This window comes from Puma concolor, chromosome D1, assembly GCF_028749965.1.
Source record: "Puma concolor isolate L17-30 chromosome D1, mPumCon1.1.hap2, whole genome shotgun sequence".
Classification (NCBI taxonomy): Eukaryota; Metazoa; Chordata; class Mammalia; order Carnivora; family Felidae; genus Puma; species Puma concolor.
In genome coordinates, this window is record NC_141676.1 from 925857 (window position 1) to 939701 (window position 13845).

Sequence of the window (13845 nt, forward strand, 5' to 3'; positions counted from 1 at the left end):
CCTGGGACCACCCAGACCCTTCCTTCTTCCCCTGGGACCACGCAGACCCTTCCTTCTTCCCCTGGGACCACCCCGACCCTTCCTCCTTCCCCTGGGACCACGCAGACACTTCCTTCTTCCCCTGGGACCACCCAGACCCTTCCTTCTTCCCCTGGGACCATGCAGACACTTCCTTCTTCCCCTGGGACCACCCAGACCCTTTTTACTTTCCCTGGGACCACCCAGAGCCTTTCTGTTTCCTCTGGCACCACCCAGATCCTTCCTTCCTCCCAAAGGACCACGCAGAGGGTCTCTGTCCCCACCTCCCAGCCAGGTCCCTCCTCCCATCGGACCACCCAGACCCTTTTTTCTTCTTCTGGGACCACCTGGAGGGTCACTCTCCCCACCTCTCAGACAGGTCCTTCCTCCCCCAGGACCACCCAGACCCTTCCCCCTTCCTCTGGGACCACCTGGAGGGTCACTGTCCCCACCTCCCAGCCAGGTCCCTCCTCCCCCCAGACCACCCAGAGACTCTCTGTGGCCACCGGCCAGACGCTTCCTCCCTCTGCCAGGATCACAGAGAGGGTCTCCAGCCCCAGCCCCTCCTCCTCTCCGGGCATCCCCACGACGACCAGCAAGCCCACCTCAGCCCACGCACCCACCACGGTCCCTGTGGTGACCTCCAGTGGGCGGGCCACCCCCTCGTCCCGGCCCAGCAGGCCCACCTCCAGGACCACGCCGCTCTCCACAGCCCCACAGTCCGGCTCCACCACGCACACGCTGGCCCCCTCATCCTCCCCGGGCTGCAGGCCACGGTGCGCGTGGACAGACTGGTTCGACGAGGACTACCCCATACCGGGCCCCGACGGCGGGGACTTCGAGACCTTCGCGGTCTGGCGCTTGGCCGGGCACGTCTTCTGTGACCGGCCCCGGGACATCGAGTGCCGATCAGAGAAGGTGCCCGATGCGCCCCTGGAGGAGGTGGGGCAGGTGGTCCAGTGCAACGTGAGCTTTGGGCTGGTGTGCCGCAACCGCGAGCAGCCGGGGCCCCTGCCCTACTGCCACAACTTCCACGCGCGACTGCTCTGCTGTGAGGACTACAGCCACTGCGCCACCACCCCCGCCACCACCACGGCCCCCTCCCTGTCCCCGAAGACCTCCCGTACCTCGGCGATGCCCACCACCACGCCCACCACTGTCTCCCGCTCCCCGCCCAGCACCCGGGTCAGTGCGTCCCCGACGTGGCGCACCGAGACCTCGTCCGGCCTCCCCGGCACCGTGCCCAGCACCGCCGGGGCCACCTCCAGCACCAGGACCTCCCTACCGCCCCCCACGACCGAGGCCACCAGCTCCCCGCCGAGCACTGCCCCGGGCCCCTCCCCGGCTGCCTCCACGTCCCTGCCTGTCATGGTGTGGACCTCGTCCACCTCCGTGGTCACCACCCCGAGGCCCCCAGCATCCAGCAGCACACACTTCACCACCGGCTGCCTCTGCCGGGCATACGGGCAGCTCTTCTCTCCCGGTGAGTGAGGAAGCTCCTGGTTCCTTCCAACTGTCCACCCAGGGCACTCAGACCCTGGGTCTCTGGGGCCCCTCCGTGTGCCTCCTGCGACTCAGGTGGTGCCGTCCAAGCCCCACCTTCTCCTGAGCTAAACTTGGCGTGATCCCCTTGGTGATTTTCTCCTCTACAGGGGATGTGGTCTACAATAAGACGGACAGTGCGGGCTGCCACTTCTCTGCCATCTGCAACCAGCGCTGTGACATTGACCGCTTCCAGAGCACCTGCCCCACCTACTCACCCCCAGCATCCTCGGCCCCCCTGTCCCCCTCCTCTGCAGCTCCTCCCTGCGACCTCCTTGTCCCTCCCCGACAGGTGCGCTCCCTGCCTGTGCTTCCTTTTTTTGTTGTGTGCCTGGGGTTGGGCAACCAACTGGGGGCTGAGCCCTGCCCTGCTTGGGGCTGTGGGTGACCCCCGCTCACCCCTCCACGGGTAGTGCCGGAGGAAGGCGCCAAGGATTGGGGCTGGCCCAGGACACAGGGCCTGCCCTGGGCAACGAGGGACCTGAGGCTGTGGCAGGGCCACGTGGCAGGTCTCGTAGCCCCCAGCCAGCGAGCACCGTACCCTCTGTCTCCCAGGTGAACGAGTCCTGGACCCTGCCGGACTGCACGGTGGCCCGGTGTGAAGGCAACAACCGCATGGTGCTTCTGGAGCGGAAGTCAGCGGCCAGTGTGAGCTGCGTGAATGGGCATCGGCCAGTCAGAGTGTGGCAGGGGAGCGAGCCGTGTGACTTCCGTTTTGAGTGCGAGTGTAAGCTGGGTGGGGCCGGGGGGTGTGCAGGGAGCCCCCCACATGGAAGGGGCTCCTGAACGGGGGGTGGGTGTGCACACGGGAGCAGCAGCCGCGCCGTTGTCCCCGGGGTTTCTGGGCGTCTTTCATGGAGCTGCCGTCTGGGAGCACTTCCGGCCTGGGCCCTGGACGCCTGGACGGCAGGTTCCGGGAGAAGTGAGGACCGCACACTGGGTCACAACACCAGGAATGCCTGAGGCTGCAGGGAGGGCCCTCCCTGCCTTGTCAGCTTTGGGGGCTCCAGGCATCCCTAGGCTTGTGGCCACGGGCCTCCAGCCGTGGCTCGGCCTTCCTGTGGCCACTCCTTTCTTAAAAGGACACGTATCACTGGGCTAGAGTGACCCTGGTAATCCGGGATGGTATCCTCTAGATACTTAACGTAATTACTGACATGAAGACCCTTTCCCCAAATAAGCGTCCATTCTCAGGCTCTGGGGACATGTCCTTATCCTTCAGGGCCACCATCCAGCCTACTCACCCATTTTATAAAAAAGGCAGCCGAGGGGCTCCTGCGGGGCTCAGTCGGTTGAGCGTCCGACTTCGGCTCAGGTCATGATCTCGCGGTTTGTGAGTTCGAGCCCCGCGTCGGGCTCTGTGCTGAACATCTCAGAGCCTGGAGCCTGCTTCGGATTCTGTGTCTCTCCCTCTCTCTGCCCCTCCCCTGCTCAGGTTCTGTCTCTCTCTGTCAATAATAAATAAACATTAAAAAAAAAAATTTAAAAAAGAGGCAGCCAAGGCCCAGGGCAGTTGAGTGGCTCCCCCAGGTGGCACTTTTGGGGTGAGGGGACTGCCCATGTCCCGCAGGCTTGTGCAGCGGCTGGGGTAACTCTCACTACAACACCTTTGACGGCACCTCCTACTCCTTCGTGGACAACTGCACCCACGTGCTCATGCGGGAGATCCGCCCGCGCCACGGGAACCTCAGCATCTACATGCACAACTACTACTGTGGGGCCACCTCAGCCACTGCCCAGTGTCCCCGCGCCCTCAGCACCCGCTATAAGTCCACGGAGGTCATCCTCACCACCAGCACCGGCGCCAACGGGCAGGAGGAGCCCCTGGTGAGTGGCCCTGCCCTGCATCACTGGGGAAGGCCTGCAGGCCTGGAGGTCAGCCCCCGGAGGGGCCTCTGGAAGGGCAAAGGGCGTGCCATGACGCCCCGGGGGCCCGAACGCAGCCAGCTGGGACTCCCCCAAGGACTTGGGGCCCCAGCACCCGGGAGGGAGAGCCTCCAAGGCAGGCCCTGCCGCCCCACCACCCGATCATGGATCCCCCACCCCCACCCCCTGATATGTCCTCAGATACTGTTTGACCGAAAGCAAGTGAGCCCGGGCTTTGCAAAGAATGGCGTGAGTGTGTCCGTGACAGGCACCACCACGATGGGCATCGACATTCCTGCCCTTAATGTCAGCATCAGCTTCGACGGGCACGTCTTCCAGGTCCGGCTGCCCTACACCCACTTCAGCCACAACACGGAGGGCCAGTGCGGTGAGTGGGGGCCACAGCCGCCTCAGCGCAGGTGGGGGGAGGGGCAAGGGCAAGACCGTGACCCTGCTGCCCCACCTCCCCAGGCACCTGCACCAACAGCCAGACAGACGACTGCCGCCAGCCAGACGGCACCACCGCCCCCACCTGCCAAGACATGGCCCATACCTGGCTGGTCAGGGAGAGCAGCGGGGAGGACTGCGGGGCACCCACCCCCCAGCCCCCGGTGCCCGCCACGCCCACCTCCTCCCCATGCCCCCCAGCACCTCTCTGTGAGCTGTTGCTGAGCCCGTGAGTCTCTCCTCTGGGTTTGGTGGTCCTGGGACAGTGACCTGCTCTCTGCCCTGGCCTCTGACCGCCCCTGCCCACAGGGTCTTCGCAGAGTGCCACGGCCTCATCCCGCCGGGCCCGTTCTTCAGCTCCTGCATCAGTGATGGCTGCCAAGCCGACCGCCAGGCGCCCTGCAAGAGCCTGGAGGCCTACGCAGCACTCTGCCGTGCCCAGGGCGTGTGCAGCAGCTGGCGCGACGCCACCGGCGGGCTGTGCAGTGAGTCGGGGCGGCCCCTGGGGGCTCTGGCCTCCTTGGCCCACCTGACACCTGTCTCTGTCCCCAGACTTCACCTGTCCGTCCGGCAAGGTGTACCAGCCGTGTGGCCCCGCACAGCCCGTGTCCTGCGACTCCAGGTAAAGCCTGCCTGCGAGGTCCGGGGGCACCAAAGGGCCTGGGGCTCCCTTCCCCCACCCCGATCTCTGAGCCTTCGCTCCCGAGTGGCCCCGGGCAGCTGGCCAACCCCAGCAGCCCACCCTGCCCTCGGCCCTCACCCCTAGGACTGCACTCATGTGGATCGAGGGTCCTAGGAATGCCCTCCTGTCCTTGCAGGCGCCGGAGCGAGGTGGGCAAGGGGCTGGCGGAAGGCTGCTTCTGCCCGGATGGACACACCCTCTTCAACACGCACACAAACGTCTGCGTGCGCGAGTGCGGTAAGCACCCGCCTCGGCTGCCCTGACCTGAGCTACAGGGCTGCAGGGGGAGCTCTGGGGTGGGAAGACGCCAGTCCAGGACCGTCCCTCCTGGGTGCTCACTCCACAGAGGGCGCAGTATGGCGGCGACACCGAGTTCCCCAGGGAATTGTGTCCCCAGCGGGAAGAAGAGGCCTCTGCTGGGGGTGGGGGCAGCCAGGCCCGCAAAGACATGTCCCAGGGCCTGTGGTCTCTGCCCACTGGGTCTGGAACCCAGCACCCCCAGTGATCTTCCCCTCCCTTCTCCCCTTGCAGGCTGTGTGGGACCAGACGGGTTTCCCAAATCTGTGAGTATTCTGCCCCCCAGCTACCTGCCCCCTCGCCTGAGCAATGGGACGGAAAGCCCCATCTCAGGGCACCCTGCTCTGCCCGAGGAAGCCCTGTGGGGGGCTGGCGTGGGGTGCCCCGGTGTGCGACACATCCCTGTCACCCGGGCTGCTGCAGAGACAGCAGCTTGAGCGAGAGGCCAAAGCCTGGCATGACCACACTGAGGGCTGCAGCCCAAGAGCCAGGGCACCGTCTGGGAGTCTCCAGGGACCCTGACTGGTCTCTTCCAGCCCGGGGAGCGGTGGGTCAGCAACTGCCAGGACTGCGTGTGTCACGAGGGCTCCCTGTCGGTGCGGTGCACGCCCGTGCTGTGCGAAGCCCGGGACCGGCCCCCGCAGTGCAGCCGGGCGGGCCTGGTGACTGTGACCAGGCCTGTGGCTGACAAGCCGTGCTGCCTGGAGACGCTGTGCGGTGAGCCCCATGCCCCCATTGGCCACAGGGTGAGGAGGGCCGAGGAGGGGGCCAGTTGGTGGGCCAGTTGGTGGGCCTCTTGGTGCTTCATTTTTCTACCTAAAACGAGGCTGGTGGCTTCTGGTTGTGGCTGGGTACAGCGAGGGGATCCAGCAGGAACCCAGAAGATTCAACCCCCAGGAAAAAAATACGACCGTCGCAAGAAACTCCCCTAGACTGTGAGCTGGCGCAGCCAGAAAAGGGGAGCTGCAGGGGTGCCCCTGACAGCGCCCCGACTCTCCCACAGTCTGCAACACGACCACCTGCCCCCAGAGCCCACCCAGATGTGTGCCGGGAGAGGAGCTGGTGGCCACCCAGGAGGAGGGCGACTGCTGCCCCACCTTCAGCTGCCGTGAGCTGAGCTGGGGATTCTCTGGGGTGGGACTCGGGCGGCGGAGGGTGAGCGCTTTCCCCCTAGCACCTGGGCAGGTGCTCAGCCCTCTCTTTCCTTCCAGGACCTAAGCTGTGCACCTACAATGGCACCGCCTATGGGGTAAGGGCTCTGCTGAGCCAGGGGGCAGTGGGTGGGGCCCTGGGCTCCGCACCTCGGCTAGGGGACCTCCACCCCTCGTCTGGACAGGCCCAGCCCTGACTGCAGCCTCCTGCTTGAGAGCAGATAAGCACGGGGCTCTGGGTCCTGTAGAGCCTGGTGGAGACATGAAGGAGGGGGACACAGGCGCGGCACTGTCTGCCGAGGGCCTGGGAGGGCCACGGGCTGAATGCCTGCCTCTGAGAGCTTAGGTTCAGGGTCTCCCCGGAGCCTCCTCACAGCAAGAGGGTTGGGGTAGGACCATGCCCTCCCAGCCCCCTCCAGCCTGCCTGCCTTCCCTGCCTCTGCCCCGGTCTATGCTCAGCCAGGGGGTACATGCAGAATTCTATGTGAAGAACAAAGAAACCACTTTCTGTAGGCCTTCCCTTCCTGCCGCCCAGCCAGCAGCAAGGAAGGGTCTTGGCCCCGGGCCTGTGCCCTCAATGTTGCCTCCCCTCACCCCAACCACTGCAGATCGGTGCAACCTTCCCAGCGGTCACTCCCTGCCACACATGCACCTGCCTGTCCGTGGACACCCAGCACCCAACGGTGCAGTGTGAGGAGGACAGCTGCAGCACCACCTGCCCCCAGGTACACCCTCCTGGGCAGACGCCCGTAGTGCCTGCCTGGTGGCAGCCCTGGGCAGGTTGCTAAGGAGGTCGCTGGGCCCTTAGGGTATGGGTGGGGTTCAGGAGGGCTGGGGAGGGGGCCTGGGGGTGAGGATGTAACCATCCCTGTCCCTCAGGGCTTCCGGTACCAGAAGGTGGACGGACAGTGCTGTGGGGAGTGCGTGCAGACAGCGTGTCTCACGCCGGACGGCCGGCTGGTCCAGGTAAGAGGGGGTTCAGTCTCCGCCCCCCCTCCAGGGGAGACTTCCCTTCAGCTCTTCCCAGCCCACCAGATAAATTCATTCCCCGGTGGGCCTCCACCCTCCCCATCGCATTTCTGCAGCCCAACGAGACCTGGGTCAGCAGCCTCGTGGACAACTGCACGGAGTACCGCTGCGACGCCAAGAACGGGCTCCACGTGCTCACCCCGAGGCCGCTGCCCTGCCCGGACCCGTCCAGCTGCAAGGTGTGTGTCCCGGGCCGCCCGCGTCCTGGAGATCCCTCCCAAGGGCCCCGCCCACGCCCGTCCCCGGAGGCCACGCCCCACCAGGGCCACGCCCACCCGGTTCCCCACTCCCCACCTAGGAGGCCACGCCCCACCCCTGGGAAGCCCGCCCACGCTCGGCCCCATTGACCCCGCCCGCGCTCCTACTCCTGGGAGTTCCTGCCCAGCCCCCAGCCCCCCCCCCCACCCCCGCTCTGTCTCCCCCACCCCTGCAGGGCATCCTCAGGAAAACTGGCTGCTGCTACTCCTGTGAGGAAGTGGGTAAGCTGAGGCCCGCCTACCTGCCCCCACCCTCCAGCCCCTCCCAGTCTCTATGCACTGATTTCTGCCCCAAGCTGCCTCTAGCCCCAGGACCCCACCCCGAGCGCGGGGCTCCCGAGGGTGGGAGGAGCGGCCCAGGTCAGGGGAGAGCCCTTCCCGCACCTCCACCGCCCTTCCTCCCTCCGCCCAGACTCCTGCCAAGTCCGGGTCAACAGGACGGTCCTGAGACACCAGGGCTGCGCCACCCAGGCCCCGGTCAACGTCACCTTCTGCGAGGGCTCGTGCCCAGGAGTGTCCAAGTGAGCGAGGCCGGCGCCCCTCCCAAGGGCCCCCTCCCCGCCCCAGACCGCCCTGGCTTCTGCCAGGTGGAGCAAGTAGGCCGGGAGAGCAGAAGGAAGGATGTGATGTTGGCTCAAGACCCTGGGGGGGGGGGGGGGTGGTTCCTGGAGGGAGGAGGGTCTTGTCCCTATCAGCTAGTTTGATGAGCTGGTTCCAAGAAGGGAGGGGGCCTGACCAGAGAAGGTCAGAGCTCGGTGACCCTGAGCGCTGTCCCAGGTCAGGTCAGAGAAGCCCCCGGTGCTCCGAGGACAAGCTCAGGGCTGCCCGTGAGTGGGCGGGAGCCATCCTCTCCAGGCCCCAGAGGAAGCAAGAGCTGGGTGGCTGGGGCTGGACGAGGCGGGTCCTGAGGGTGGCCACTCAAATCTGCAGGTTCTCCGTGGAGGCCCAGGCCATGCAGCGTCAGTGCACCTGCTGCCAGGAGACAAGGGTTCACGAGGAGGTGGTGACCATGCAGTGTCCCGATGGGACAGCGGTCCAGCACACCTACACCCACGTGGACGAGTGCAGCTGTGCTGCGTCCTGCGTCCCTGCTCCCGAGGCTCCCGAGGACAGCACCCCCATCTTCTCGATCTAGAGGTCCACCACTGGCTGTTGCCATTCTGACCCCATCCCACAAGCTCCCTCCCTCCCCCTCCGGAGCCAGAACACTCACTACCCGACCGCGGACAGCCGGGCCAGCCTGCTGCAGGAGTCCGAGCACACCCTCCACCCGTGCCCTCGAGACACCTGCGCCCTGGAGGTGGTGGTGCCATGACGGCCTGCCTGAGGGGGGCTCCAGGAGGGGGCCTTGCCCTCGGAGCCCCTTCAGCACGTCTTGGCCACCTGCCTGGCCATCAGGGCCGACCCCTCATTTGAGACACAAGTGCCTGCTCCGTCCGGACTCGCCCCCTTCTTGGTGTCAGAGGTGTGCCCCATAGCAAAGTGCGCATCAGCTGCCATGCTGCTCCCCGCACTGTGGGCCTGAGTGCCCCCCTCCTGCCCCCCCCGCTGCTCCTCAAAGCCCCGGGGAACAGATTCCTGCTGGCCACCTCCTGCAGCAGAATTCAGGCTGAGGCCCGTCCAGGCAAGGCCAGGCCGGCAGCCTCCAGGGAGCGGTGCCAGGCAGGCCCACGTCTGGACCCAGGCGTGGGGTTACCATGGCCGACAGGAGGGCCCCGGGCAGGGGTGGGGGGCGTCGGAGCTCCCTCTGCTCACTCTGCCCCGATCTTGCAAATAAACGCTGAGCATTGTGTACATGTCTCGGCCCTGGAGTCTTTTCCGCCAACTGAGTGCCCCCCTCCGTGTGTCTGTGGGCCAGGCAGGGCCCCTCCGGCTGTATAGCACCCCCAGGGCTCATGCCGGACCCGCTGGGAGGGACAGGTGGGTGAGGGGCAAGGAGGCCCCTCGGGGTCAGTCTTGGGCTGTGGGGAATTGGCTGGGGCCTGGCGTGAGTCGTCATTTCGAACACACGGGATTTATAAGGAGACTGTTTCACTGGTGTCGGAACACTGGAAAACCCGCGGGCAGCGTGGACGCAGCCCGGGGCCGTGTCAGCGCAGGCAGTAGCTGCCTCGTGGGCTGGGTGCACACGGAAGAGGGGTGCTCCGTGCTGCCCAGACCCCAAGGCAGCTGCTGGTCGCTGCAGGGCCTGGCCCCGGCCCGGGTCTCACTCGGTGTGTTTTCTTCAAGGCACCTGCCCCACCTCGACTTGCTCTACGAGGGCCCTTCTTTTCTCATCTCACCAGGGAGGCGGGGGCAGGGGGCAGGGATCTCTGCCTTCTTTTCTGCCGCTCTACCCAGAGAGCGCCACGTGCACATGGTGGGTGTGGGAAGGATGGGGGAGCAGGTGGGGGCGCAGACAGGAGACGTGCTGACCAGACACAGAAGGCGCCCCACTTACCTGGGCCAGAAGGACGAGAAAGACCCCCAAGTGGGCAGAGCTGGTTTCAGGGGGTACTGCCGCCTGGGGAGGCAAAGGACGCTGCTGGTGGGGGCTGAGTGGGAGGGTCTCTCCCCCTCCCTGAGTCACATGACCTGCCTCTGCACTCAGTGTGGCTCCCATGTCCCCACCCCCCACGCCAGGGGAAGGTGGGGCTGGGGGCCCAGGGAGAAGGGCCTGGGCTCTCTTAAGGCCACTGCTGTGCTTTCCTACGATCTCAAGAGGTCCATCCAGGGCAGGTCACCCTGGGCCCTGGCCGGCCGGAGACGGCTCGTGCAGCAAATGAGGCCTGCTGCCCACTCTTGGGACCAACTTCTGCAAGCTTACCCTGAACTTCTGGTCTGATTTCCTGAGTCTTTGTTAACCCCCGTGCAAAACAACAGCATTCCTTCAACGCCTGTCATTCCCACGGTACACTCTCTTCCTTAAATAGATGTACTTCTTACCTAATTTAAACATGTTCCTAAGGGACCGGGAACATGAGCATCTCTTGCCGTGGACAAGAGCTCGTGTCCATGAAGTGCAGCTCCTGCGGGGTGGCACCCGATGAGCGTGAGCCATTATTTCTCCCGCTTTACAGGTGGGGACACTGAGGCAATGGAAACAATGGAAACACTCGCTTCAGTAAGGGTGAAAGCCAGGCTCCGTCCAGGAGATCTGACTCCAGAGTCCACACCGTCAGCCACAGGGCTCCACCGTGGCCCTGGAGGAGGTAGCTATAAAAACCAACACAGCGCATAAAGACAAAACACTGTTGCTTAAACTTTAAATATTTTTGAAAAGGGATTTCTGGTTTCCAGATGGAAAAGTGGGCACGTCTTCCCCCACAGACAGAAAAACCACGACAGAGATAGAAAGACATTTTAAAATAGAAGAGCTGAAAACAAGAAAGTGAAACCGACAGACGTCCTGGACAAAAGGTTTTGGGGGACGCACCGTGGTGAGAGGGGGCCATGGCCACAGGGCAGTACTTGGACAGACATGTGATGACGATGACCTTTCCGAACTGAAGGCACTCAGGGAGTGCCGGGAACGGGAAAGGAGAGGCCAGGTGGTGAGGTCTGAGGGTCCCGAGGCAAAGAGAAAAGCTCAGAGCTGCCGGAAGGACAAGACCGCGTGCTCGCCCCCCAGGGAGACCGGGACCAGCACCGGGAACAGCACGACGGAAACTGCCTTTGAACGCTGGACTCCACACGCGAGTAAACTCTCATTTAAAAGCGATAATGAAAACACAGCATTTTCAACAAGCCGGGACCCAGAAGGCTGGCATCTCACCAGGCCCCATGTGGGACCTAACCAACAGGCAGAGAAACCACACCACACCGTCGCCTCTCAGAAACCCACACACGGGACGCACGAGTTCACAATTTTAATGCGTCAAAGTCGCCAGTATCTTTTTTCAGGCTGGTGCTTCTTGGCCCTATTTCACGCAACTTTCCCCGCCTTGGGATCAGAAATATGGTCTCCTGGATTATTTTCTAGAAGCGTGACAATTTTGCCTCCCACCTAAAGAATTTTTTAAGCTGGGATGAAATATACATAACATGAAATTTACCATCTTAACCATTTTTGAGTACACAGTTGGGTGGTATGAAATACACTCGCCCGTCCCTCATCCCCACCATCCATCCCCACGATCCTTTTAACCTTGTAGGAACCGAGAGACCCTATACCCAGGAGGCAGTAGCTCTCCACTGGCCCTGCCCCCCGCCCCAGGCAACCGCCGTCTACCCTCTGTCTCTACGGCTTCCGCGACACCAGGTAACTCACACGGGTAGAATCCCACAGTACTTGCCTTCTCGCGACTGGCTTATTCACCGAGTGTCCGTCCTGCAGTTTCAGCCATGATGTCGCAGGTGTCAGCGTCTCCCTTCTTCTATGACTGAGCACCATTCCGCTGTGTGTACGTATCAGATTTGGTTTATCCGTGGCCGCGTGGGTGGCTTCCACGTTTCAGCTGCTGTGGAGAATGCGGTTCGAACGTGGGTGTGTCCTCAGGACCCTGCTTTCACCTCCTTTGGGCTACACTCAGAGGTCAGATTGTTGGATCGTGTGGCAGCTCTAATTTCAATTTTCTCAGGGACTGCCATACTGTTTTCCACGGCGACTGAGCGAATTTACGTTCCCAGTAACGTACGAGGTGTGGGGGTGCTGATTTTTCCACATCACCTTGCTTGCTACTGTCACTAAATCCTAGCCGTCCTGGTGGATATGAACCAGTATCTCACGGTGGTTTTAATTTCGTTTTCCTGACAACTGGCGATGTGGAGCATCTTTTCGTGTGTTTGTTGGCTACCTGTATGTCATCTTTGGAGAAATGTTTATTCCTTTGCCCCCTTGTTTTTAATTGGATCGCTAGGACTTTTTTGTTGTTGACTTCAAGAAGTTCTCTGTATTTTCTGGATTTTAATCCTTTGTCAGATGTATCGTTTGCATATATGTTCACCCATTATGTGCACTGACTTTTACTCTGTGGATAGTGTCTTTGGGTGCACAAAATTAAAAAAAAAATTTTTTTTTAATGTTTATTTCTGAGACAGAGAGAGACAGAGCATGAGTGGGGGAGGGGCAGAGAGAGAGGAGGACACAGAATCCAAGCAGGCTCCACGCTCTGAGCTGTCAGCACAGAGCCCGACTTGGGGCTCAAACTCACGGACCAGGAGATCATGACCTGAGCTGAAGTCGGACGCTCAACCGACTGAGCCACCCAGGCGCCCCTTTAATGTTTATTTTTGAAGGGGAGAGAGAGACAGAGAGACAGAGCATGAGCAGGGAAGGGGCAGAGAGAGAGGGAGGCACAATACAGAATCCAAAGTAGGCTCCAGGCTCTGAGCTGTCAGCACAGAGCCTGATGTGGGGCTCAAACTCACGGACCAGGAGATCATGACCTGAGCTGAAGTCGGACGCTCAACCGACTGAGCCACCCAGGCGCCCCATGGATGCACAAAATTTTTAAATTTTTATGAAGTACTATTTGGTTATTTTTTTCTTTTGTTACCTATGGTTTTGGTGTCATATCCAAGAATAAATTGCAAATCCAGCAGGAAGAGAGGTGCTAGCCCATGGGGGGGGGGGGGAGGATATTTTTCTCCTCCACTGACGACAGCCCAGCCAATGAGAGTCAGAGCTCTACCAATGAGACAATCACAGCCCAGCCAATGAGAGACGGTCACAGCCCAGCCAATGAGAGATGGTCACAGCTCAGCCAATGAGAGATGGTCACAGCCCAGCCAATGAGAGTCAGAGCTCAACCAATGAGACAATCACAGCCCAGCCAATGAGAGACGGTCACAGCCCAGCCAATGAGACAATCACAGCCCAGCCAATGAGAGTCAGAGCTCAACCAATGAGACAATCACAGCCCAGCCAATGAGAGTCAGAGCTCAACCAATGAGACAATCATAGCCCAGCCAATGAGACAATCACAGCCCAGCCAATGAGAGACAGTCACAGCCCAGCCAATGAGAGACTGTCACTGCCCAGCCAAGGAGAAGCCCCCGTGAAAAGCGTCCTTTTCCCCTGTTCTGGGGACTTGCCTATGGTTGGTTGTGCTGTAGCTTTTTTTTTTCCAGGATTACAGGTCTCTGCTAGTCCCAAATAAATCCATTTTTGCTGGTAAACTAACTGGCAGTATATATATATATATATATATATATATATATATATATATATACACACACACACACACACACACATACATATACGTACACATATATACATACGTATATACGTACATATATATATGTGTATATGTATATGTAGTTTACTTATTTGAGACAGAGACAGAACATGAGGCAGGGAGGTCAGAAAGGGAGGGAGAGAGGGAGAATCCCAAGCAGGCCCCACACTGTCAGCACAGAGGCCCACACGGGGCTTGATCTCACAAACTGAGATCATGACCTGAGCCGAGATCAAGAGTCTGACGCTTAACCGACTGAGCCACCAGGTGCCCCTGGCAGTTTTATGTTTTAGGACTTTTATTAGGTTGGGTAGTTTCCACGTGTTTCTGGCTTGTGGAAGGTCTTTATCATGAAAGGGCATTGAATTTTGCCAAATGTTTCTTCTGCATCAGTTGAG

General features: G+C 61.5%; 1 protein-coding gene across 1 annotated transcript in view; it reads left to right on the forward strand.

Moving 5' to 3' along the window:
• Positions 1-9077, forward strand: part of MUC5B (mucin 5B, oligomeric mucus/gel-forming) — a 36523-nt gene extending 27446 nt beyond the window's left edge. Inside the window, exons 37-55 of the mRNA XM_086679316.1 lie at positions 166-1501; positions 1671-1852; positions 2116-2287; positions 3131-3387; positions 3628-3814; positions 3898-4102; positions 4183-4358; positions 4426-4495; positions 4692-4792; positions 5087-5118; positions 5389-5569; positions 5856-5960; positions 6064-6101; positions 6612-6728; positions 6883-6969; positions 7089-7211; positions 7466-7511; positions 7702-7810; positions 8220-9077. Of these exons, the coding sequence (XP_086535442.1) occupies positions 166-1501; positions 1671-1852; positions 2116-2287; positions 3131-3387; positions 3628-3814; positions 3898-4102; positions 4183-4358; positions 4426-4495; positions 4692-4792; positions 5087-5118; positions 5389-5569; positions 5856-5960; positions 6064-6101; positions 6612-6728; positions 6883-6969; positions 7089-7211; positions 7466-7511; positions 7702-7810; positions 8220-8424 (3729 nt within the window). The 3' untranslated portion in view covers positions 8425-9077. The remainder of the gene's footprint in view (positions 1-165; positions 1502-1670; positions 1853-2115; positions 2288-3130; positions 3388-3627; positions 3815-3897; positions 4103-4182; positions 4359-4425; positions 4496-4691; positions 4793-5086; positions 5119-5388; positions 5570-5855; positions 5961-6063; positions 6102-6611; positions 6729-6882; positions 6970-7088; positions 7212-7465; positions 7512-7701; positions 7811-8219) is intronic.
• The last annotated feature ends 4768 nt before the right edge of the window (positions 9078-13845 follow it).